Source organism: Bufo bufo, chromosome 4 (genome assembly GCF_905171765.1).
Source record: "Bufo bufo chromosome 4, aBufBuf1.1, whole genome shotgun sequence".
Lineage (NCBI taxonomy): Eukaryota > Metazoa > Chordata > Amphibia > Anura > Bufonidae > Bufo > Bufo bufo.
In genome coordinates, this window is record NC_053392.1 from 120,125,415 (window position 1) to 120,152,027 (window position 26,613).

General features: G+C 42.1%; 1 protein-coding gene across 1 annotated transcript in view; it reads right to left on the reverse strand.

Moving 5' to 3' along the window:
- The window catches only part of GRK7 (G protein-coupled receptor kinase 7), a 75,163-nt gene extending 53,303 nt beyond the window's left edge, over window positions 1–21,860 (reverse strand). Inside the window, exons 1-2 of the mRNA XM_040427776.1 lie at window positions 21,255–21,860; window positions 16,628–17,065 (exon numbers count right to left, since the gene is read on the reverse strand). Of these exons, the coding sequence (XP_040283710.1) occupies window positions 16,628–17,065; window positions 21,255–21,860 (1,044 nt within the window). The remainder of the gene's footprint in view (window positions 1–16,627; window positions 17,066–21,254) is intronic.
- Between the last annotated feature and the right edge of the window lie 4,753 nt (window positions 21,861–26,613).

Sequence of the window (26,613 nt, forward strand, 5' to 3'; positions counted from 1 at the left end):
GGTCGGATCCGTCTGGTATGTGCCCAGACGGATCCGCACCTATAATGCAAACGCTTAGATCCGTTCAGAACGGATCCGTTTGCATTACCATGAACAAAAATAAAAATAAAAATAATTTTGTTTTTTTTTTTTGTTCATGATAATGCAAACGGATCCATTTTGACTTTACATTGAAAGTCAATGGGAGACGGATCCGTTTGAAAATTGAGCCATACTGTGTCAACTTCAAACGGATCCGTCCCCATTGACTTACATTGTAAGTCTGGACGGATCCGTTTGCCTCCGCACGGCCAGGCGGACACCTGAACGATGCAAGCTGCGTTCAGGTGTCCGCCTGCTGAGCGGAGCGGAGGACAAACGGAGCCAGACTGATGCATTCTGAGCGGATCCGCATCCATTCAGAATGCATTAGGGCTGGACGGATCCGTTCAGGGCCGCTTGTGAGCCCCTTCAAACGGAACTCACAAGCGGAGCCCCGAACGCTAGTGTGAAAGTAGCCTGACTTGCATTATTCCTTCCCATGTGCATAATAATACACCCTTTACATAATTTATAGGGTGTTTTGGGCGATATGATACCTTGGTGTCATATATCACCTGATCTTACAAATATATCTTAGTATGTTTTCCACCATGCCAAAATATCTATATTAGTCATCTTTACTAACATATGTTTGTTTGGGGCACCTATAGACGATATCTGTGGGAGGCTGGTCTGTGCCTATGAATAAGGTATTCGATATGGCTATGCCCAATGTCCTATGCTTAGTACAAACCCTCCTGGTTCGACTATTTTGATTGCGTTCCATGGACCGGAAGCATGTGACCGGAATAGCGCGCTCAGGGGTGAGCGCTGCTTTGCGTTCCACCGGCCGGAAGCGGTCAGATCCATAGACCGGAAGTGATGGAACCAGGAAGTAGACGCGGTCGCGTCTTGATGACTCTGGGTGGGAAATTTGAGAGTGGTGAGCATGTGTATTTAAAGGGGGCACCTGGCGCAAACATGTATTGGCCTATGGAGGAGAAGGGGTGACCGAACCCTGAGACGAACAACGAATTGTAAGTAGGGATATGTATCCCCGTCTATTCCTTACTATCCTGAGCGTGACTGGTGATTAGGAATTTTTATCCTTTACAATCTAGGCAATTTAGTGTGCGTGAGGCCATTCAAGAAATCACTGGACCCTTTTATGATGGCTCTAAGACTGTGAGTTCTACCTTTTAACTGTGGACACTGGTGGAGGCTATGCATTGGGCATATTTGGTTCTATACCATTTGTACTTTTCCTCCACAGATACCTACATGGGACTCCAGCGAAATCGGCTAACGACCTTGACATGTGCCTTACCTAGTCCGTCTGATTATAACCTCTCCCCTGCTATCAATGAATGGTCCCCCTACTATCTTTCTGGGCATCTATTGAACATAGGATATCATAATATCATATAGATATCCGGCATCCACAATGTATTGAGAACATAGGATATCATAATATCATATAGATATCCGGCATCCATAATGTATTGACCCCCTGATGATCCCACAGAGTGGGGGAAACGCGTTGGGATATTATTGACATTTATGTGTACAAATAACGATGCACTGTGTACCTAGTTGGCTGTAATTAGCAGCACGGGGGCTGTATACACAGTTCATATTTAGGGTAGCTATATGTGGTATTGTCGTTTTTTGTATCTGCCCACTTTTAAAGAGGACCTTTCACCGATTCTTACCCTATGAACTAAGTATACAGACATGTGGAGCGGCGCCCGGGGATCTCTCTGCACTTACTATTATCCCCGGGCGCCGCTCCGTTCTCCTGCTATGCCCTCCGGTATCTCCGTTCCCTAAGTTATGGTAGGCGGAGTCTGCCCTAGCGCTGGCCAATCGCATTGCAGAGCTCACAGCCTGGGAGGTTATTTTCTCCCAGGCTGTGAGCTCTGCGCTGCGATTGGCCAGCGCTAGGGCAGACTCCGCCTACCATAACTTAGGGACTGGTATCTCCGCCTACTATAACTTAGTGAGCGGAGATACCGGAGGGCATAGCAGGAGAACGGAGCGGCGCCCGGGGATAATAGTAAGTGCAGTGAGATCCCCGGGCGCCGCTCTACATATCTGTATAGTTAGTTCATAGGGTAAGAATCGGTGAAAGGTCCTCTTTAAGCACCATTTGTTTACCTCCCCACCCTCTTAGGACCACCGTATCAGGGCTGTGTGAGGTTTAGATCAGCCTAGGTTCAAGGACAGGGAGTCCCCACCATTAGGGGTCGTCCCTGGGCTGAGTATTAGACCAGGGAGAGACGACAGGGACAGTTTCCCCTCCATCCCCTGGTATGCCTTGAGGTGCTCAGTGTGGCAATATATCTGAGTGGACCCTCAGTGAATATCGTCCTTTTTGTATCTATTCATTTTTAAGGATTGTAATTAAAGAATATAATTTTTAATGGGTTATATGAGTTGCTGGAAGTAGTTTTGCATTTACTAAACCCTTGAGACCTTTTCATACCTAACTGCTGGATTAGGACCACTTGCTGAAGTGACACAACCCCTTTTATTGCTGCATGACTGTATTGGGCCATTGTGTAGTTGCAACTGTGTTTTTTGAATTGCGCATTTTGACTGGGTCTAAAGTTTCAATCTAGCACGGACTTTATGTGAGATATCTTGAAAGTTAGGAAATGTAGCTATGAATGTACAGAGACAGTATTTTTCTTCATAGAAGGACATTGGAAAGACTACATGTCAGTCATCTGCAGATCATATAGAGTGTGTGGGTTTCTGCGGATTGATATCTCATAGCAATTAATTTCTACTTCTTCTGATATTATAACATGAAATGACTTCAACCTCATTTCAACTCGATAGTTTGCAGTGAATCCCCTGGTGTTCTTTTTCCAGTAATAGTTTTTCTCTTGCTTCTCTCAAAAATGTTTGCTAATTGATCTGACACTACCGTTCTTGGCAAAAATACAATTCTCTCTGCGCACAGCAGCCGCCAAGTTTTACTATGCCAAGTATCCATAACTCTCTTGTAAGGCATTTATTGGATGGACTGTACGGTTGGTTCAGAACTGTGCTTGAGTGTCCTGACTGCAGCTGCCGCACCCTGCCCGTACGTGCCATACAGCATTTTCTTTGTGTTAAAATTGTGCTATAAAAAGTTCCCATCATCACTCTGATGGAGTCTGCATACTGACTGGATAGACCTTCAGGGGTAGACTAGCTGACCACGACACCTATAGACTAGTGGTCATCTAGTTAGATGTTACTGTTGCACCCTATGAGATATGTGTGAGATGAGGAAACAGCTCTCCTTGTCTGAACACTGTTTGTGTAGATTAAATTAAATGATCTGGACTGACATTCTGCTGTTTGGCCACAAGATGCCGCTGTTTCCTAAACACAGCTACAGACCGCATATATTTCCATATTCATGAGAGGTGGAGTTACATGTGTGGTCTGACATGTGTGGTCAGACATAGCAGAGCTGGAGAGGGTCCAGAGGAGGGCAACTAAAGTAATAACTGGAATGGGGCAACTACAGTACCCTGAAAGATTATCAAAATTAGGGTTATTCACTTTCGAAAAAAGATGACTGAGGGGAGGTCTAATTACTATGTATAAATATATCAGGGGTCAGTACAGAGATCTATCTCATCATCTATTTATCCCCGGGACTGTGACTGTGACGAGGGGACATCCTCTGTGTCTGGAGGAAAGAAGGTTTGTACACAAACATAGAGGAGGATTCTTTACGGTAAGAGCAGTGAGACTATGGAACTCTCTGCCTGAGGAGGTGGTGATGGTGAGTACAATAAAGGAATTCAAGGGGGCCTGGATGTATTTCTGGAGTGTAATAATATTACAGGCTATAGCTACAAGAGAGGGGTTGTTGATCCAGGGAGTTATTCTGATTGCCCGATTGGAGCCGGGAAGGAATTTTTTTTTCCCCTAAAGTGGGGAAAATTGGCTTCTACCTCACAGGGTTTTTTTTTTGCCTTCCTCTGCATCAACTTGCAGGATGACAGGCCGAACTGGATGGACAAATGTATTTCTTTGTTACTATGTAAATGAAAAAGTAATAATCATTGATTATGATAATTATTCAATTTCGGATGCTTCCCGCATCCGGCCAGTTACGGGATCTAAAATTATTATTCCGGGCCCGGCAATTTCAGACAGAGAGACAAAAAAACATAAAAGGAGAAGAAAAAGGGGCACCGATTGTTTTCATCGTTACAGTTAGAGAAAACAGGAGAATGTCAATCTCTCCCTTCAGCAAGTGGCATTTATCATGTAAAGAAAGTTACTACAAGGCACTTACTAATGTATTGTAATTGTCCATATTGCCTCCTTTGCTGGCTGGATTCATTTTTCCATAACGTTATACACTTCTCGTTTGCATGGTTATGAGCACCCTGCAGGCCAGCAGGTGGCCGTGCTTGCACACTATAGGAAAAAGTGCCGGCTTCTTTTGTGGACGGAACCATAAGAGTGCACAAACTCCAATAGTGGTTAATGAGAAACTAAATTGCATGACTGCTGTGTGACATTTTCCTCTCAATTGCATTGGAGTTAAGCCTCTTGAACACGGCCGTTGGTCGGTTGCGCCTATATTGCGGCCCGCAAACAGCGGGTGCGCAATATGTGTGCACCGGCCATTAACTTGAATGGGTCCACAATCCGGAAGGTCCGATGAAGAACGGAAGCACGGAACCTCGCGGAAGCACTACGGAGTGCTTCCGTATGGTTTCTCTTCGTGCCTCCACACCGCGAAAAATAGAACATGCTTTATTTTTTTGTGGTGCGGACGGAACACGAACCCATTCAAGTTGAATGGGTCTGCATCCATCTGTGGAAACCGCACGGATGTTGCCAGTGTGTTGTGGACCGCAAATTGTGGTCGCCAATGCATGGAACTGCCAACCAACGGCCATGTGCATGAGCCCTTATTCTGATCCTGCCACATGTAGTCTTCAGACCCTTTTGCTTTTTTTTATATTATGTTTTATTGCGGCCTTGTGAGAAAATTAACCCCTTCCCACATTTGTACACAACTGTACGTCCAGATAGCATGTAATTTCACACAACTGAGTGTAACTGTTAACCGAGGCTGTGGCACTATAAACTCATCGAGAGCAGAGACACGGTAGAAGCCGGAAAGGGAACAATCAGAGTGGTCCCTTGCGAATGATCACTCTGGTTGATTGGTCTGTGCAGACTAACCAATCTGAGCGTGGCAGTGTGAAAATGCTGGTTTCAGGCTCTGACTTCCACTCTGGAGATCAGAGCCTGAAATCAGCCATTGCCACCTTTGTGCCCCCGATGTCCTCTGTTCCCATGATTCCACCTGTGCCCCCGTGTTCCCAATGCCCCCTGTGCCCTTGATGCTCCTGTGTGGTCCCCCGGTATGCGATGGCTGCAGTTCAGGAACAGAACTGCCGCCATCAGCAGCGAGTGTCAGCTGTAACATACAGCCAGGGGCGGATTGGCTATAGACTCTACAGGAAAATTTCCCGGTGGGCCGATGCCCCAGGGGGCCACCCAAGTGCTCCTCTCTGCTACTGATCAGGTACATAATGAGCTCTCAGCTAATTAACGCTGTGAAAATCAGATACTCATGTACCCAACCAAAGACTGCACATGTCCTCCTGAATTCAACTGCTGTGGCCCGCACCTCACCTCCTAAGACCCCTGCTCCATACACAACTGGAGGAGGAGGACAGAAGATGGTAGCTATTGATGGCCACCACAGAGGGCCAGCTTTTGGGGCAGTATATTGTGCTACATTGTGTTATTTGGTTCTGCTGGGACGGTATTGTTGAACCTGCCTACTTGTGTTGCCCCACCTTCTGTTAATTTGGACCTGCCTACAAAATGGGGCCACGTTTAATAAAAAAAAAATTCCAGGGCCACTTTAAGTTCCCAGTCTGCCCCTGCATACAGCTGACACTATGCTGCAACAGCCGAGCTCAGGTGATGGCACTGATTCCGGACGTTTAACCCCTTAAATGCCACTGTTAGTAGCCACCCGCAGCATTCATGGGGTTAACAGAAGGAGGGGGCTCCCTCTCTCCCCCCTCAGGCTGCCATGCTGTGATGGCAGCGGCCTGATGGTTACCATGTCAACCAGACGCCTTACAAAGGCACCCAGGATTGCCATGTATCTAAGCCTGACAGACCCTCAGGGTCTGATCAGGCTTAGTGTCAGTGTAATACTGACAGTACAGTGCATTGCAATAGATGACTATTGCAGTGCACTGTAGAGTAATCAGATCTATTGAATCTTGAAAATATACAAGCTCGAACCCAGCTACATGTTAGAAAATCCTGACGTCGCTCCTTCCCTTCTGAACTCTGCCGTGCCCCCAAACAGCAGTTTCTGACCACATATCGGGTGTTGCCATATTCAGGAAAAAATGCGTAACAAATTTTTGGGTGCATTTTGTCCTGTGCCTTGCAAAAATGAAAAATTTGGGGCTAAAGCAACATTTTATGGGAAATTAATTCCCAATTCATTTTCACAGCCAAGTGTTTCTAATTCTGCGTTTTGGGTCAAAGCATTCACTTCACCCCTCGATCAATTCCTTGAGGGATGTAGTTTACAAAATGGGGTCACTTTTTGGGGTTTCCTTTCTAGGGGTATGTCAGGGTCTCTTCAAACATGACATGGCACCCGAAAACCATTCTAGCAAAATCTGCCCTCCAAAAACAATATTGTACTCCTTCTGAGCCCTGTCGTGTGCCCATGAACAGATTTACGACCACATATGGGGTGTTTCTGTAAACTGCAGAATCAGGGTAATAAATATTGAGATTTATTCTCCTGTTATTCCTTGCTATGTTACAGGAAAAAATTATTAAAATGGAAGTCACCTCAGAACTGAATTGGTCCTAAAAACATGGTTTTGAAAATTTCAAAAATTGCTTCCAAAATTCTAAGCCTTCTAACATTCGAAAAAAAAAAAATGAAATTTACAAAATGATGTCAACATAAATTAGCCGTATGGGGAATGTAAATTAATAACTATTTTGCGAGGAATCCCTATTTGCCTTAAAATCCAAGAAATTCTAATTTAGAAAAATTGCTACATTTTTCACATTTTCTGTAATTTATATTTATACATAAAAGTAAAACACATCAACTCAAATTCACCACTAACATTAAGTACGATGTGTCACGAAAAAAACAGTCTTAGAATTCCTTGGATCAGTAAAAGCGTTCCAGAATTATAACGAGATAAAGTGACATACAGTACAGACCAAAAGTTTGGACACACCTTCTCATTCAAAGAGTTTTCTTTATTTTCATGACTATGAAAATTGTAGATTCACACTGAAGGCATCAAAACTATGAATTAACACATGTGGAATTATATACATAACAAACAAGTGTGAAACAACAGAAAATATGTCATATTCTAGGTTCTTCAAAGTAGCCACCTTTTGCTTTGATTACTGCTTTGCACACTCTTGGCATTCTCTTGATGAGCTTCACGAGGTAGTCCCCTGAAATGGTTTTCACTTCACAGGTGTGCCCTGTCAGGTTTAATAAGTGGGATTTCTTGCCTTATAAATGGGGTTGGGACCATCAGTGGTGTTGAGGAGAAGTCAGGTGGATACACAGCTGATAGTCCTACTGAATAGACTGTTAGAATTTGTATTATGGCAAGAAAAAAGCAGCTAAGTAAAGAAAAACGAGTGACCATCATTACTTTAACAAATGAAGGTCAGTCAGTCAGCCGAAAAATTGGGAAAACTTTGAAAGTAAGGGCTATTTGACCATGAAGGAGAGTGATGGGGTGCTGCGCCAGATGACCTGGCCTCCACAGTCACAGGACCTGAACCCAATCGAGATGGTTTGGGCTGAGCTGGACCGCAGAGTGAAGGCAAAAGGGCCAACAAGTGCTAAGCATCTCTGGGAACTCCTTCAAGACTGTTGGAAGACCATTTCAGGGGACTACCTCTTGAAGCTCATCAAGAGAATGCCAAGAGTGTGCAAAGCAGTAATCAAAGCAAAAGGTGGCTACTTTGAAGAATCTAGAATATGACATATTTTCAGTTGTTTCACATTTGTTTGTTATGTATATAATTCCATATGTGTTAATTCATAATTTTGATGCCTTCATAGTCATGAAAATAAAGAAAACTCTTTGAATGAGAAGGTGTGTCCAAACTTTTGGTCTGTACTGTAAGTCAGATTTTAAAAAACTGGGCTTCAGCATTTGGTCCAGACTGGCTTTTGCTGGAAGGGGTTAAAAAAAATAATCAAGTTTCCCCCCATCAATCTGCACTAAATCGTCCTTAATGAGAAAGTCAAAACAGAATTTTAGAAATCTTTCCAAATTTATTAAAAAGAAAAACTAAAATTTTGCATGGACATAAGTAGTCAGACCCTTTGCTAAGACCCTTGAAATTTAGCTCTGGGGGCTTCCCATATCTCTTGATCATCTTTGAGATATTTCTGCAACTTGACTGGAGTCCACCTGTGGTAAATTCAGTTGATTGGACATGATTTGGAAAGACACACCTGCTTATATAAGGTCTCACAGACATTATCATGTGGAGGTACATATCTGAGGTTCCCAAGACCACAGTGGCCTCTAAAATTCTTAAATGGAGAAAGTTTGGAACAACCAAGACACTCCCTAGAGCAGACCGCCCCACAAAAATCAGTAATCAGGTGAAAAGGGCCTCGGTAAGAGAGATGACCAAGAACCCAATGGTCACGCTGGCTGCACTCTGGCTGCACTCCAAAAATCCTGTGTGCAGATGGGAGAACCCTACAGAAGGTCAAAAATCACTACAACATTCCATCAATCTGGGCTTTATGGCAGAGTGGCCAGAAAGAAGCCTCTCCTCAGTAAAAGACACACGAAAGTTTGCAAAAAAAAAAGCGCCTAACGGACTTGCAAACTGTGAGGAACAAGATTTTCTGGTCTGCTGAAACCAAGACTGAAAATTCTAAGCTAATTCATTGTCATCCGCAAGAAAATATACAATTAGCTAGCTCATGGCAAGACATCACATTTATTATTTAAAAAACGTATACCCCTGTAACAAATAAATAAAAAACAATGTGTTGAGATCTTATAAGGAATATGTTCCCCAATAAATTAAATTTAGATATATAGAAAATCTATAAAATAAAAATAAATATATCAGTCTTGGTCTGTTTTAATCTTATCACATGCAGAGCTCACGCATGTGTAGTTACAAATTGACGACTTTGCTATCTAGACCCTTTATCTTCTTGATTAATATCTTAGGTGTATCGAATAACTTCAATGATACAGTTCATAGAGTAAGGGATATCTAAAAAATGTTTGATGTGTATTGAAAGACATTTACCAAATAGGAACGAGCATATGATACACATCGCTCAATGTGGATTATTCTGATAACTCCTATGAAGGAACACTTCAATATATATATTCAATAACATTGCGGTACCGCTGTAGCAACGCAGCGTTCAATATATACCATCTATTCAATCGAAGATAATACAGTGCAATGAAGAGGACTACATAATAAGATGGAATACAATAAAAATAAGAAATAACTTCAAGACAAATATATGAACTCTATGAACTGTATCATTGAAGTTAATCAATACACATAAGATATTAATCAAAGAGATAAAGGTTCTAGAGAGCAAAGCCATCAATTGGTAACTACACATGCGTGAGTTCCGCATGTGCTAAGATTAAAAGGGACCAAGACCAATATATTTATTTTTCATATTTTCTATATATCTAAATTTAATTTATTGGGGAACATATTCCTTATCTCAACACATTGTTTTTATTGTTTTTTATTTATTTGTTATAGGGGTATATGTTTTTTAAATAACAACTGTGATGTCTTGCCGTGAGCTAGCCAATTGTATATTTTCTTGCGTATATTCTGAGACCTTGTAGTAGAAGGTAGGCCAAACTCCGGAGCGCTAGTACCTGATGAGCCTACAGATTTTTTTATATAATTCAATGTTAAGCTTGGAAGAAACCAGGCACTGCTCATCACCTGCCCAATACCATCCCTACAGTGAAGCATGGTGGTAGAAGCATCATACTGTGTTTTTTTTTTCAGCACTGGGACAGGTCAGAGTTAAAGAGGACCTTTCACAACTGTAGAAAATAAAACCTAACTAGATCAGTGGGCAGAGCGGCGCCCAGGGGTCCCCCTGCACTTACTAGTATGTCTGGGCGCCGCTCCGTTCGCCCGGTATAGGCTCCAGTGTCTGCGCTCCCTCTGACTGATTTTTTGTATGAGGCGTGTCTTGCTGCAGCGCTGGCCAATCGCAGCGCACAGCTCATAGCCAGGCTATGAGCTGTGCGCTGCGATTGGCCCAGCGCTGCAGCAAGACACGCCTCATACAAGAAATCAGTCAGAGGGAGCGCAGACACCGGAGCCTATACCGGGCGAACGGAGCGGCGCCCAGACATACTAGTAAGTGCAGGGGGACCCCTGGGCGCCGCTCTGCCCACTGATCTAGTTAGGTTTTAGTTTCTACAGTTGTGAAAGGTCCTCTTTAAGGATAAATGGAGATAAATGGAGCAAAGTACAGAGGTATTCTTAATGAAAACCTGATCTAGAGTGCTCTGGAGCTCAGACTGGGCTGAAGGTTCATCTTCCACCAAGACAACACAGGTGTAGCTTACGGACAACTTTGTAAATGTCCTTGAGTGGCCCAGCCAGAGTCTTGAATTGAACCCAATCGAACATCTCTGGGGAGACCTGAAAATGGCTGTCCACTGACAGTCCACATCTAACCTGACAGAACTTGAGAGGATATGTAAAAAAAAATCCAGGTGTACAAACCTTGTGTATCAGACCCAAGAGGACTGGAGGCTGTATTACAGTATCTGCCAAAGGTGCTTCAGCTAAGTCTGAGTAACGGGTCTGAATACTTATGTCAATGCAAGATTTTACTTCTCAATAAATAAGCAAAATTTCAGTTTTCACTTTCTCATACTGGGACATTAAGTGCAGATTGGGCAGAAGCCCTAACTCTTCCAACACCTTTGCTGGTCACACAGAACTTTAAGTTCAGGCACCCTCTGCATGGAAAAGAAGGTTTAAATACCGAGCGACCCCCAGCCATCGTCTGGGGAAGGGATGAACATGCGCATGCACTACGGAAGCACAGAGTGGAGTAATAGAGACAGGAGCTTGCAGGGGACGCTGGGCAGCATGGTGAGTAGCATGGCAGTGGCAATCATGGCCCGCTAACCTAACATTTAGGACCCATTCAAACGACCGTAGGAGGTCCGTGCCCATATTGCATACTGCAAACAGCGGGCAGCGGCTGTGTGACTCCCGTATCACGGATGGGTCAGCAGTCTGCAAGATACGGCTTGGTGCTGTAAGAAGGTACCTGGAATCATCGTGGATGGAAGGTATGTGTCACCGAGGTTCCTGGCCTCGGTGAAGTAAGAGCCGGTATTTTATGTGTCAGCAGCAGCTATCGCTAATTGACACCGTGAGATTTAGCATGGCTGTCATAGCTGATCCGGGACGGCTCTTACTGGGAGTAGTCAAAGTGCTGGGTGGGTGACTACTCCCCATGTTCCAGGCCGGGTTTTGCCAGGCATAAAAACCAGCCAGCACTGCCAGGTGGTGTAGATTTACCTCCCTCTGACAGTGGAGCTCGGGAGTATGTGTCCTGTGAACTGAGGGCTGTGCTGGGATTTGAGGTTTGAGCCGGGCTGGAGGACTCGGGCCCCTCTAATGGCGAACAGGCCACCTATGGACTTGATGAGGCTGAACTGCTAACAAGGTGTGAATTAACACCCAGGAGAAAAGTTGACTTTTATTGTTTATGGACTTTCCTTGTGTGTGAACAAACACCAAGCCACCAGCGTTTTGTGATACACCTTATCTGCAATGTGTGAATAAACACTGATGTTTGATTCAAGAACTGTGTACTTTGCCTCTATACTGCATCCGCTAGTCCTAACTACCAGAGCGAATCCCCACAGTGCAGAATGGAGGCACAGTTCGGAAGCCAATGGAAACACTCGAAAGCACTTCTGTGGGCTTTTGGGTCTGTGCCACCGCACTGCAAAAGATAGAACATGTCTCATCTTTTGCTGTATATTGCGGATCAAGGACTCATTCAAGTCAATGGGTCAGCGCGCAATACGGGATTCACGCGGCCACTGCCGCGTGGTCTGCAGCACATGGCACACACGGTCGTGTGAATGAGCCCTTACTTTGGGCCCTTGAGCAAGGTGATGTACAGTATCTCAACTTACCTATGTGTTCATATAAAAAGTGGGTAGATTATCTTACAACGTACCCAATTTATTAAGTGTTCTTGCATGGCAAGACCACTTACTGTTATCTCACATATATATTATTATTATTATTCCCAAATTTACCACCCTAACTACTCCCACAGTTTTTACATTACATAGACAGTAATATACCGAAATGTGCGGATTGTTCCCGTTTGGTGTGCTATTACTTTGTGGAACGTTTCGCTGAATGGTTCATGAAATATCAGCGTTTTTGTGGCGAAATTGGTCCCCTAGGAATCAATGGCGGAAAGTTTAAAACTAGAGTGGGAGCTGACAAAAGCTAGAGTGTGAGCTGAAAAATCAGGACATGATTTCTAAACTGCCACCACGCCCTAATTTTCAAGCCCACCTACACAAATCTTATACCAAAACGTTCAGCTATCCCTGCTGCCACTAAAAATGTCCACAGCTAAGCCATAGTCCTGATAGTTTTCACAATATGACCATTTATTTGCAACTCACGCCGCCCATTGACATTCATTGAAACTACACTCTAGCCACCTTAAATTTGAAGGGCAATTTCTAAACTGCGACTGTGCCTTCATTTTTAAAATTTCAGAGACATACTATGCATCAACCGCTCTTCTCTGCCCTTGCTGTAGAGTGAGTTGCCATAGGAACCCAGGTGTGTGAGCAGCCAGCAGAGTGTCAAAAGCTAGAGTGTGAGCTGAAAAATCAGGACATGATTTCTAAACTGCCACCACTCCCTCATTTTCAAGCCCACCTACACAAATCGGCTGCTAATGTTTTTATAAATGTATGTTTTAATGTAACTGTGAAGCACTTTGGACAACAACATTGCAATTAAATGTGCTACATAAATAAATAAAAGTTGAAATGCATTTCTCACTCTATCAAGCTTGCCATGTGCACTTTTTAAATTTGATCAATCAATTGGTTAGTTTAATGTTTACTATCTTTACTCACTCCAAACACTCCACACAGTTACTCTGCCCACTCCATAAAGTTACTCTGCCCAGTCCAACCTTTCCACAGTTACTCCAGCCACTCCAACCACACAACAGTTACTCAAGCCACTCCACCCAGTTACTCTGCCCACTCCAGTTGTAGACTACTGGTGGAGGCAAGAACACTTCACGCAATTTCCCCAGAAATTGTAGCTTTTCTAGTTATTTATGTATCCAGTGGCTGAGATAACTTGTAGGCACAGAGACTGGGTCTCCAGGCCAGCAGCCAGAGGCACAAGCTAAGCAGCAGGCTACTACTGAATAGAAATGTGCATTGGCATAGTTTTAGAGATTGGAGAATGGGGATTAAGTAATTTTTGCATGAAGTTTACTAGTGGGCCCCAAGCACCCCAGCCAACACTGCCTTCAGGTGTCAGGACAAAAAAGAGAGTATGCGGGGAGATTTATCAAAACTGGTGTAAAGGGAAAATGGCTTAGTTGCCCACTGCAACCAATCAGATTCCACCTTTCATTTTTCCAAGCTCCTTTTAAAAATGAAAGGTGGAATCTGATTGGTTGCTATTGGCAACTAAGCCAGTTTCCCTTTACACCAGTTTTGATAAATTTCCCCCCATGTCTTTACATTTTTCTTACAGTCAGGGCATCCTTAGGTCAAAACTTTCAGGACTTGGGCAGCAGGGAGTTATTTATTTATTTATTTAGTCACTTTGGGGGAAGATAACACTGGGGGCAATACAGGAGGGCAGTATAAGTACTTATTGGGGCATTATACTGGGGGCACTACAGGTGACATAACTGCTGGGGGCACATTGGGAGCATTATAACTACTGGGATACTACAGGGGGCATTATAACTACTGGGGCATTATATGGGGAATTATAACCACTGGGGCCACTATAGTGGACACTTATGGGGATACTTACTGGGGCACTACAAGGGACATGTCTAACTACTAGGGGCACTACATGCAACAATAAAACTACTGTGATACTACTTGAGGGCCATTATATCTACTGGGGCACAATATGGGCATTTACCTACTGGGGTATTATAGGAGGGCATTGTAACTACGGTGAGTACTATAAGGGGCATTATAACCACTAGGGGCACTATAGGATGCATTATAACTACTGGGGGCACTATAACTGCTGGGGGCTCTATAAGGGGACTTATGGAGAGGACTGATTACTAGTGGAGGAACTTTAGTGAGCTTTATCACTACTGGGGCACTATGGGGAATTATTACTCCTGAGGGTTCTGTATTGGCTTTATTATTGAGCATGATAGGAAGGGCACTAATACTGCCAGAGGCACTGTCTGGGAGCATTACATGGGGCACTATTACTAATGAGAGCTCTCTGGCAGAGACTTGGAGACTATCTGTATGGCACTGTTATTTTGTAAGTATAGTATTTTCAGAAGACACAATATTGGGGCTAGCAGCAGGATGACACTGTTGAGGCACCAGAAGGAGGAGGATGATAGTGAGGAACCTACGAACTTAATATGTCTGTGTGGCAAGCTCTGCAGAGATGAGATGTGGCTGAACGAAGTAGTCATGGTTGTCTGGGCTGAATGGAGAAGATAAAGAAAGAGAATGCCTATGTTGGTGTCACTTGATGTAATGTGGGTCTGTATTCTCCTGTATGTGTAATAGAACTAAATGTAATGTCCACCTAAATATGCCTTTAGGTCTGAGATGTTGGATCTAGAATTTGACACATATGCATTGGTGCTTGGGCCCCGAATCTTAGAGATGTTATCAATGCCCTTGCTTACAGCCACTCTTAGCAGCTGGTTATACAGTGCAGAATTTCCCCTGAAGTTAAGAGAAGCGCTCACTGGTTGTGGTTTTCACACAGCCTGCATCAGCCAATAAAGAGCCTATCTGGAGTGGAAAGTGAGGAAGCAAAAGCAGGAGCCGGAAAGATGTTTGATGTGGGAGGCAGAGCTTGTCTCCTCATTTCCTGCAGACTACGGTTGTGTATATACAGATAGTGGTTGCGTTTGTTACAGTGGCATGCAAAAATGTGGGCACCCCTGGTCAAAACTATTGTTACTGTGAACAGTTAAGCAAGTGGAAGATGAAATGATCTCCAAAAGGCATAAAGTTAAAGATAACACATTACCTTTGTATTTGAGCGATCAAATCTCCTTGGGTTCCCATAGTTTTGCAAGGTACGCCTTTCCTTTTTTCACTCTAAAATTGTACAAAAGCAAATTAATACACTGACATTGCTTAAAGTGTTGAAAAGTGTGTTCATCTTCAACTTTATGCCTTTTGGAGATCATTTCATCTTCAGTTTGCTTAACTGTTCACAGTAACAGTAATTTTGACCAGGGGTTCCCAAACTTTTGCATGCCACTGTATGTGACTGGAGTATATGCTGAGCATGTGACTGCAGTGTATTTGACTGCAGAGTACGTCAATGGTGTGCATACAGGTGTACAGAGTGTGAGCTAGTGTGTGCAGGTATACATTCAATGTGCGTAGCTATGCACGATTTATAAATCAACAAAAACATGTATATCCAGCACTCATCCAGGAATGAAGATAAAAGTCCAAGAAGTTTATTAATCCATGTTATAACAATGCGTTGTAAAGGCAGGAAATCCTAGAACAGATGTCTTTAACTGATATCTATCATGGGTGGGTGGGCCATGTGTGGAGCGGGCTCACTTGTTGATCCCGCTCCTTTCACAGAAGGTGCCGGCTCTATAATACAACGGACTCCTGGCCACAATGACCGGAATCAGAGATGATTGTAATCTTGGTCATTTAACTTCTCACATGCTGCATCAATAGCAACCGCGGCATCTGAGGGGTTAGACAAAGGAATAGTGGCCATACTTGGAAGTCCATCCTTCTCTTAAAATCTTCTCTTGACAAATTTTTAACATGGTGGACAATATCCTTGAGTCACACTATAATCATCGAAAGATCCTATTATCTCCCTACTACATGACTTGATCACCATATGTAGCAAAGTCAGGCTGTGTACCTTATGCAAGTACCAACCACTAGGCCAATCAAGGCCAAACCTCTCCCACAAGCTGATTAAAGGAAGCCATTTATAGAGATTGAGGAGGCTACGGTTACCAGCCGTCACTAATATATCAATGACCTAAAGCATGTCACATGGCAGAAAAGCAGGGACATGTAGACAGCAGCCTCCCATATATTATGTAAACTGGCAGCTAAGTAGTTCTCAAATGGTTAATTGGCAAAATCTGCTTACCATCTGCCTTTAATATTAAAAAGCCACATAAGGTCCTTAGTGGAGGCCAAATCCTAGGGAATTAAGACTTGCTCTTATAATACAAGGTAAAATAGCTCAGTCACTTCTTCTACTTCGCCATGGGATGTCAGCAGTCAATGGACAATGTGCTACTTACCCTGTTTGTGATGGGCTTTTCTTCCTTTACTTTAACCGCAAGTCCTAAATCAGACAACCGGCAGTTGCCATTGTCATCCAGAAGAACATTTTCTGGCTTCATGTCCCTGTAGAGGATCTTAATAGAATGAAGGTGCAAAAGCCCACAGCTAATCTGAGCACTGTAAAATATCACTCTTTTTATCTCCAGCCCTTTTTCTCCGATGTTATAGATATGAAACTTGAGGTCTCCTCCATTCATGAGGGTCATCACTAGGCACAGGTGGCTTTTAGTTTCATATGCATAGGCCAGAGAGACAATGAAGGGGCTGTTAGTTTTCTCTAGGATCTCCTTTTCCAATAAAGCCATCTTCTCCCCATTCTTTTTCTTAAGACGCTTCTTGTCCAATTTTTTACATGCATACATCTGTCCTGTGTTCTTCACTTGGATGGCACATACCTGCAGCCAACAACAAATGAGTTAGATCACATGCATCCACAACCACAGGGGTTTATGTGTATGATAGCTACATCTACATGACTTCCCATGACAAAACTATAGTGATTAGGTTTCACATGAATTCTTCGAGTCTTAACATTGTAGAGTAAAACATGCACCTCTAGGCCTTGCTCCATAGTACATTGTGGAGGAAGGAATTTGAGCATAATTTTAGAAAAGAGGCACAATAACGTAACTTTGGGAGTAACATATAGAAGCCTCATACGCTTGAAGTGGAGGATGGAGGAGAGGATAACTAAATATCTATACAGATAACTATAAAAGCCCTACAAAATACAAGAAAATCTCTATAAAATACAAAATAGTTGTCTATGGCTAGAATATCAGTTACAGCAAAAAGACCAGGAAGACACCAGGTTCTTGAAAGTACCGTTCCTGTGCATTCACTTTACAAACTTAGGCATTCAAGGTGGTCCTAACATGCATGGACTTGATGCGTCTTGGCAGACAGCTGCAGAGTAGCCTCCCACCCAAAAATCTACTCCCCATCTCTGCCATATAGTAGAAAGAAGTACAATTAGCAGTTGACTTATTCTTAGCCATTTAGTGCTGTTAATCTTTGTTCTTCCTCCTCTGTCATATGCATGCGATCAAATATTTCAGGTAGGTATCATGTTTCAATACTTTTGCCCATGAATCTTTAGAACTGCCTATAAAATATCAATATACCTGCACTGTACATGCCAAAGGGAGGCTTCAGCTGCAAAAGTGAGGAACTGGTCCATTAATTAAAGCAAACCTAGTGTATGTATGGTGTTTTAGGAAAAAGGCTCAAATAGTGGAATAGTCCACTGATCACTCTTAATTCTCCCTGTCTACCACCAAGTTAAGAGTGTCTTCACAAGCTTGTTTGTGTCCCCAGTACCCTCATCTAAATTTCTGTCAGGCAGCCCATTTAAAACTTAACAGGTTGGTATAATTGTGCGTTTGGATGTGGTCACCTCTTCACCCTGGTAATTACCAAAAGAAATGCTTCTTTTCACAGCAGGATGTCTTCACTATATACAGAGGATTACCAGGAATTAATGAAGGTAGAGGGGATGTCAGGTTTCAAGTCTTTCCTAATTGCATTGATGTAGAGTAATTCCAAGGAGAAATCGTTCACCTTGGGCCATGCCACTTCTCTGTCAATTCTTAGCAACAGACAGATTTGCAGCAGGACTAGAAACTCACATAGGATCCTCAAGAATGGAGTGGTCATCAAACTAATGATCAATTAATTCAACCACACCTTAGTGCCTTTAAGGTTATGTGACAAAGTATATGATTTCATACCACCCAATGTTAAAATAAAGATGAAAAGCAACCATCAACCTTATTGTTTAGCATTGTTCCTGAGCGAGGATTTTGGGTTCCAAAACCAACCAAAGAAAATATCTACATGAGCTAAGCAATGAGATACTGTATACGTAAATGACAAGTCAGGTAATCCCTTGTATATGAGACTATATAAGCACACAAATCCAGAGACCCATTAATAGTCTTCTACTGAGACAGATTGAAATGTATTATTAACAGTGAAAGATTTATCCGGTCATCCTCAGGATTGAGAAGCTGGAGCTAACCACATATCATCTAGACATGAAGCCAGATATCAAAGTTCTCAGTGGCATATATATGGGCTATATCATCTGCCAAGAGAACCCAGACCAATCTCAGAATATTTTCTGCTAACACACAATATGCACTGCATTTAATGTACCAAGGCTTCCTCCAGCAGAACAGATAGCTTTCATTGCTGCTTCTTCAACTAGGCTCACATGATGGTGCCTAGAGTGTATTAAAGCTTTTGGGACTTTATGAGTTGAGCCTTGATTATGAATATTATAGTTCACTATATTCTAGGCTTTTGTACTCTAACATTGTTCAACGATGGTTATCATGTAGCTACAATCCCACTAGTCCCAACAGCTCGTATTGACCAGATATTGATTGAGTCAAAGGTCAGCGGTTCACTCGAAGACTCATCAGGCTTTACTTCCTGATTTCTATTATACTAATGTGTTATCTGCTAAGATTGGTGGAAACAGAAATGTGTGTCTTTACACAGACTTATCTCTGTTATACAGGTGAATAAGAGTTGGTGTTGAAAAAGAATGGCAAAAAGGCTAAATGTCTGCCCAACAATCCTCCCATATGGAGTCCACACATGGACGGACAAGCCTGGAGACAAAGCTTGACAACATAATTTATGGTGGCAAGATTGGACCCTGGACAGCCTGGCTTACACGTTTCACATACAACTGTTATTCAGGCTATGAAGCAGGCGGCCCAGGTTCCATGCTAGGATTTGTATGCACTAAATATTGGATTTTGGATAAAATATTTGGATAAAATTTAGGATTTTATACAAAATATGCACATACATCTGCTGGATGTACTTAAGGGTTTAAATAAAGATTTAAAAAAACACAAAAAAAGATGTAACCGGTAGGGATCTGTGCTCTGTGACCTTCATAGTGTGCCTCAAGCACCATGTCCCTCCACCATGTCACCCAAGTTTCCCTTCACTATAATAGGACTGCAATGGGAGATCCTGATGACAACAAAGATCTTCAATCAGAAAATGAAGGAAGTGTCAGTGACATGTCAGAAGATGTTTAAATGTGAACCTCCCTTATAACAAATTAGTATTAAAATGTATTGGAAAAACATGCTTTGTGTGTCCCCGCCCATCGAGATGCTAACGCATTGTCGTTTTTAATGCTTCGTGGCTCCTTCCATGATCTATTTTTCCACTCTTTGGGGAAGATTTACCAAGACCGACACTTTCTGCGCTAGTCTTGATAATCCCTGCACTGCATAAGGATTCACCTAATTTATGATGAGGCTCAGGCCTTGTCATAAATTAGGCGCATCTGCTGGCAGTCCGTGAGCCTAAACAGAAATCTACGATAGCTCATTTGCGCCAGAAAACTGGTGTAACTGAAGATAAATTTGTCTGGGTGTTGGCCATGCCCTCTTTTGGAAAAGTGGTGAGGGCATTGTAAAAAAGTGGCAACTTTTTTTTTCAAAAAGTCGCATTTAAAAAGTCACGAACACACAGCTTACAACTTTTTAAAGCCACTTTTCTGCCGCAAGGGAGAAATCTCCCTTTTTATTAGGCTTGCCAACTGTCCAGAAGTTTCTGGACAGACCGTAAAAATAGGTGATTTTTTTTCCTGAGCCCGTGAAAAAAAAACAGATGAGGCTAGTGGTACTTGAATAGCTAATTTTGGTGGTAATTATCATAATTTTACTGCTCACAGTAATAAGTTCTTATCAGTATATTGAGCTATAGACATGTATTACTTATAAACTTTATCATGAGTTATGGTTTTCTAATTTGTCCGCATCTTGGTTGTCCATGATTTTGGTATAAATTGTCCAGAAAAACGAAAAATTATGGTTGGCAAAATAAATTCTGATTGGTTACCACAGTAATACAATGAGTAGGTTTTCTCTATAGGTTGATCATGGAGCCGGACCTTGGAAATGATATGAAGGCTCCAATTAACGTACAGTCTCATTACAGTAGTTAGCCAATATCTGTGCCCATCTCGATAGTCTGGATGATGATGGACAACCTAACCTCAAATCATCTGGAAACAAGAAATAAGCCTATATTTACCACTGACAGGTCACACATAGACAATCTATAACTAGAATATTTACCATTAAAAGGCCTTTATAGAATTGAATAACTTTTGGTAAAAGGTTAGGTCTCTAAACGCCTAATTAAAACTGCATTGACATTTAGATTTGAAGTTGATGCTTCAGAATGGGTCAATGTTTGATAGCATGTATATATTACAAATCCACCCCATGGACATATCCCACATGCCCTATCCATTGAGCTAGCTGTAACGGGTAAACCAACAATGCTCCTTCTTATGACATTTGTGCCCAAGATAGCATACAGATTGGAATTTTAGTGGTGTTTATGAGGAAGTTAGGGCACTATGCAAAACCTCCCCAAATTGTCACCATATAGACCTGTTGGTTACCAGCATAATCACAGTCATATAAATCCAATTATCTGTGCATATATGGCCAGTTGCAGTATTTCTAATGGGGGAGGTGCTTCAAAATAGCATTACAAAAAGTACTTAATGTGTCCTTCTGCTAGAACCATGTAAAGTGCTCATACCTCTCCAAAGCCGCCTTTTCCCAGCACTCTGAATTCATAAAAGTATTTGTGGGTAATCGGTTGCCTCTCAAAGGCCTTCCACTGGAGGAATCGATCATAGAAGATGCTGTTCTGGAAATCCTGGAATGGAGCCTCCTTTAGGTAGTTATTTACCTCCTCCTTAGCAAGCTGAAGCAATGGTGGAAGCTCACTGAGTTGTGCCTGCTGGACTTTTTTAATAAGATCTGCACTCATAAAAGGCAACTGGCCCTCAGCATTATCTTTGAATCTTTGGCTAACCAAATTCTGTGCCAACTTAACCTTGCTTGTGTCCTCCTCCAATTCCCAGTCAACGATTTCATCCAGGAAGGTTTCGGCCAGCAGATACTCAGGCACTGTGGCTAGGAAGTCTCTAAATAGTCTCCGGCCAATTGGTTGCTCTTCACAGATACTATGATACTCCAGGTTAACAGAATCTTTAATTTCATTGCGACAAGCATCCTTTGGAGGTAGCGACAAACTCTTGCGCCTCTTCTGTAACTCTTTCAAATCTCCCTCACTACTTTTTCTGGCCTGCAAGTAAGCGGTGTTTGCTATCAGATTATCTAGTCCTCCCATGTCACACATGGCTGCTTCAGACAATAGCTGTTCTCTGTCTGCAGGGACAGAGGTCAAAGGACCAAAGACTTCTCCTCTCTCTGAGTTCTCCTAGCTCCTTTTCTTCTCACCACAGGAACTGTGACAGAGAGTCCAACTGCAGGAGTTAGCATTAAATACCACTGAGGGATTTTCATTAAGACCCTTTGCTTGTACCATTTGTGGAAAGTGACTGGTAAGAGGTTTCTCTGTTGTAAGGAGCTTTTAGCATGCTATGTATAGCTGCTGATTACATACGGCAAGTGCTACAATAGGCCGAGGGACAGGAGCACATGTACAGAAGAGCAGCAGAAGGGTAGGCAAAGCAGAAGTCGTGAAATGGAAGCTAATAATCAACAATCTCATACTGCTTGTGTCAGTTCAGAATATGCTGTGCACTCCTGGAACTATTTTGCACCACTTTTACATCTAAGAAAGAACATCATAAGTTCAAATATAGGACTGAAGTTCTTCGGTCCATAGTTTATGATAATATTTCTATATAAAAATGGGACTTGGTAAAATTAGGCAAAGTAGGAAAACCTGATTCAAAGCTTTCAGCCCATGAGGATTTTCTGTTTAAGGGCTCATGCACACGAACGTATTTTTTTTCTGTTTCCCTTTCATTTTTTTACTAGTCCGTATGCAGAGCCATTCATTTTAATGGGTCTACAAAGAAACTGAAATTACTCTATGTGCATTCTGTTTCCGTATGTTCGTTCCTCAAAAGAGTAGAACATGTCCTATTCTTGTCCGTTTTGCGGATAAGGACAGGCACTGTTACAATGGATCAGCAACAAAAAAAAACTTGTCCAACGCGGATGTCATTCTTTTTTTTTGCAGATCTGTATTTTGCGGACCGCAAAATACATACAATCGTGCATGAGCCCTAACTTTTATGTTTTTCCATTCACATAGTTGTATGAGCGTTTGTTTTTTGGCGGGACAGGTTGTACTTTCTAATGTTGCAGACAATGAAGTGGGAAGCTGGGAAAGATTCCAAATGGGGTGGAATTGGAAAAAAAAAAACACAATTCCACCACACTTTTATGGGTTTTGTTTTTACGGCTTCCATGTGTGGTAAAACTGACCTGTTACCTTCATTCTCTGGATCAATGTGATTATGATGATACCACATTTGTATAGTTTTTCTTGTGCTTTAATACTGAAAAAAAAAAAACTTTGGAAAAATTTTTCTTTTTTTTTATAGCAATGTCTATGTCTATGCAGGTCAATCTGTAGTTGTTATTGATACAATTTTGGAGTGTGTATGACTTTTTGATCACTATTTATTCGTTTTTTTGGGGAGGTGAAGCAACAAAAAATAATGGTGAATCAGTCATTTAGATTTTTTCCATTACAGCATTCACTGTTTTCGATAAATACCTTAATATTTTAATAGTTGGGCATTTTGGCTTCTACCATACATTGAATTGATTGCTAAAGCAATTAATTGCAGATTTGCTTTGTTCTTATGAATCCCTGCCACCTGCAGACCTCTATAGGAACTACAGCTCTTAACGCCTTAAGGACACAGCCTTATTTCACCTTAAGGACCAGGCCATTTTTTGCAAATCTGACAAGTGTCACTTTAAGTGATGATAACTTTGACTTATCCAGACCATTCTGAGATAGTTATTTCGTCACATATTGTACTTCATGACACTGGTAAAATAAAGTAAAAAAAATACATTTTTATTTATAAAAAAAAATACCAAATTTACCCAAAATTTGTAAAAAAATTGCTAATTTCCAAGTTTCAATTTCTCTACTTCTATAATACATAGTAATACCTACAAAAATAGTTATTACTTTACATTCCCCATATGTCTACTTCATGTTTGGATCATTTTGGGAATGATATTTTATATTTTGGGGATGTTACAAGGCTTAGAAGTTTGGAAGCAAATCTTGAAATTTTTCAGAAATTTTCAAAAACCCAATTTTTAGGGACCAGTTCAGGTCTGAAGTCACTTTGTGAGGCTTATATAATAGAAACCACCCACATTCTAGAAACTACACCACTCAAGGTATTCAAAACTGATTTTACAAACTTTGTTAACCCTTCAGGTGTTGCACAAGAGTTATTGGCAAATGGGGATAAAATTTGAGAATTTCTTTTTTTTTGCCACATTTTCCATTTTAACCCATTTTTTCCACTAACAAAGCAAGGGTTAACAGCCAAACAAGACTGTATCTTTATTGCCCTGACTCTGCCGTTTACAGAAACACCCCATATGTGGCCGTACACTACTGTACGGCCACACGGCGGGGCGTAGAGGGAAAGGAGCGCCATATGGTCTTTGGAAGGCAGATTTAGCTGGACTGGTTTATTTACACCATGTCCCATTTGAAGCCCCCCTGATGCACCCCTAGAGTAGTAACTCCATAAAAGTGACCCCCCCATCTAAGAAACTACACCCCTCAAGGTATTCAAAACTGATTTTACAAACTTTGTTAACCCTTCAGGTGTTGCACAAGAGTTATTGGCAAATGGGGATGAAATTTTCATTTTTTTGCCAAATTTTCCATTTTAACCCATTTTTTCCACTAACAAAGCAAGGGTTAACAGCCAAACAAGACTGTATATTTATTGCCCTGACTCTGCTGTTTACAGAAACACCCCATATGTGGCCGTACACTACTGTACGGCCACACGGCGGGGCGTAGAGGGAAAGGAGCGCCGTTTGGTTTTTGGAGGGCAGATTTTTATGGACCGGTTTATTTACACCGTGTCCTGTTTCAACCCCCCTGATGCACCCCTGGAGTAGAAACTCCCTAAAGTGACCCCAACTAAGAAACTACACCCCTCAAGGTATTCAAAACTGATTTTACAAACTTTGTTAACCCTTCAGGTGTTGCACAAGAGTTATTGGCAAATGGGGATGAAATTTGAAAATTTTATTTTTTGGGCAAATTTTCAATTTTAACCCATTTTTTCCACTAACAAAGAAAGGGTTAACAGCCAAACAAGACTGTATATTTATTGCCCTGACTCTGCTGTTTACAGAAACACCCCATATGTGGCCGTACACCACTGTACGGCTACACGGCGGGGTGTAGAGGGAAAGGAGCGCTGTGTGGTTTGTGGAGGGCTGATTTTTATGGTCCGGTTTATTTACACCGTGTCCTATTTCAACCCCCCTGATGCACCCCTGGAGTAGAAACTCCCTAAAAGTGACCCCATTTTGGAAACTACGGGATAAGGTGGCGGTTTTGTTGGGATTATTTTTAGGGTACATATGATTTTTGGTTGCTCTATATTACATTTTTGTGAGGTAAGGTTACCAAAAATTGAAATTCTGAAATTTCATCTCCATTTGCCATTAACTGTTGAGGAACACCTAAAGGGTTAATAAAGTTTGTAAAATCAGTTTTGAATACCTTGAGGGGTGTAGTTTCTTAGATGGGGTCACTTTTTGGGAGTTTCTACTCTAGGGGTGCATCAGGGGGGCTTTAAAAGGGACATGGTGTCAATATAAAAGGCCATCAAAATCGGCCTTCCAGAAACCATGTTGGTCCTTTCCTTTTGCGCCCTGCCTTTTAGTGATACAGCAGTTTACGACTACAAATGTGGCGTTTCTGTAAACTGCAGTATCAGGGTAATAAATATTACGTTTTGTTTGGTTGTTAACCATTGCTTTGTTACCGGAAAAAAACGGATTGAAATGGAAAAGTACAAAAAATAGCTGTTTTGGCACCATTTTTTTTTGACCGTGTTAATCTGGGGGGTTAGGTCATGGGGTATTTTTATAGAGGAGATTCTTACAGACGCGGCGATACCTAATAAGTCTACTTTTTTACAATTATTTAGGTTTTAGACTATATTATCCTTTTTGATCCAAAATTTTTTTTTGTATCTCTAAAGTCTATATTTGATTTTCTTATGTAGGGGCTCATTTTTTGCGGGATGAGAGGACGGTTTTATTGGCACTATTTTGGGGGCTATATGACTTTTTGATCGCTTGCTATTAAACTTTTTGTTATGTAAGGTGACAAAAAAGTTATTTTCTTGCATCGTTTTTTTTTTTTTTTGGACCATGTTAATCTGGGGGGTTAGGTCATGGGGTATTTTTATAGAGGAGATTATTACCGACGCAGCGATACCTAATTTGTATACTTATTTTTTTATTATTTTAGTTTTTACAATTTTTTTTGGTGTCTCAAGTCTGAGAACCAGTTTTTTTATCCGATAGTCAGTGGCTAAATTGGGATATAAATTTAGTACTCCATGGAAGTGTGATACTCCCTGAAGCAACCGTCAATGCAGAGGCCCGGATGATCGGGGCACGTGTCGCACTGAGTAGTGGTGTCCTTCCGTATCCCCCTCCTGCGACACACTCTGCACTTTTTTGGGGTTCGTCCCTCCTTTCCAGTATGGGGGACCACACGTGGAAAGTGTTGGCCAGGGACGATCCGGGCGCCTTCATTTCCCGAGGTACTCCGGCCTGCTCTTTCCCGGTCCGAAAAGATCAGGGACTTGAGGACTGCCTCATAGAACTGAAGGAATGTCCCTGTGTTGCCAGCGCTCCGGGACAGCACAAAAGAGTTGTACAAGGCAACCTGCACCAAGTAGACCGCAACTTTTTTGTACCATGCCCGGGTTTTGCGCATGGCGTTATATGGCTTGAGGACTTGATCAGAGAGATCAACTCCTCCCATATACCGATTGTAGTCGACGATACAATCGGGCTTGAGGACCGTTGCCGCGGTACCTCGCACAGGGACAGGGGTGATGCCGTTA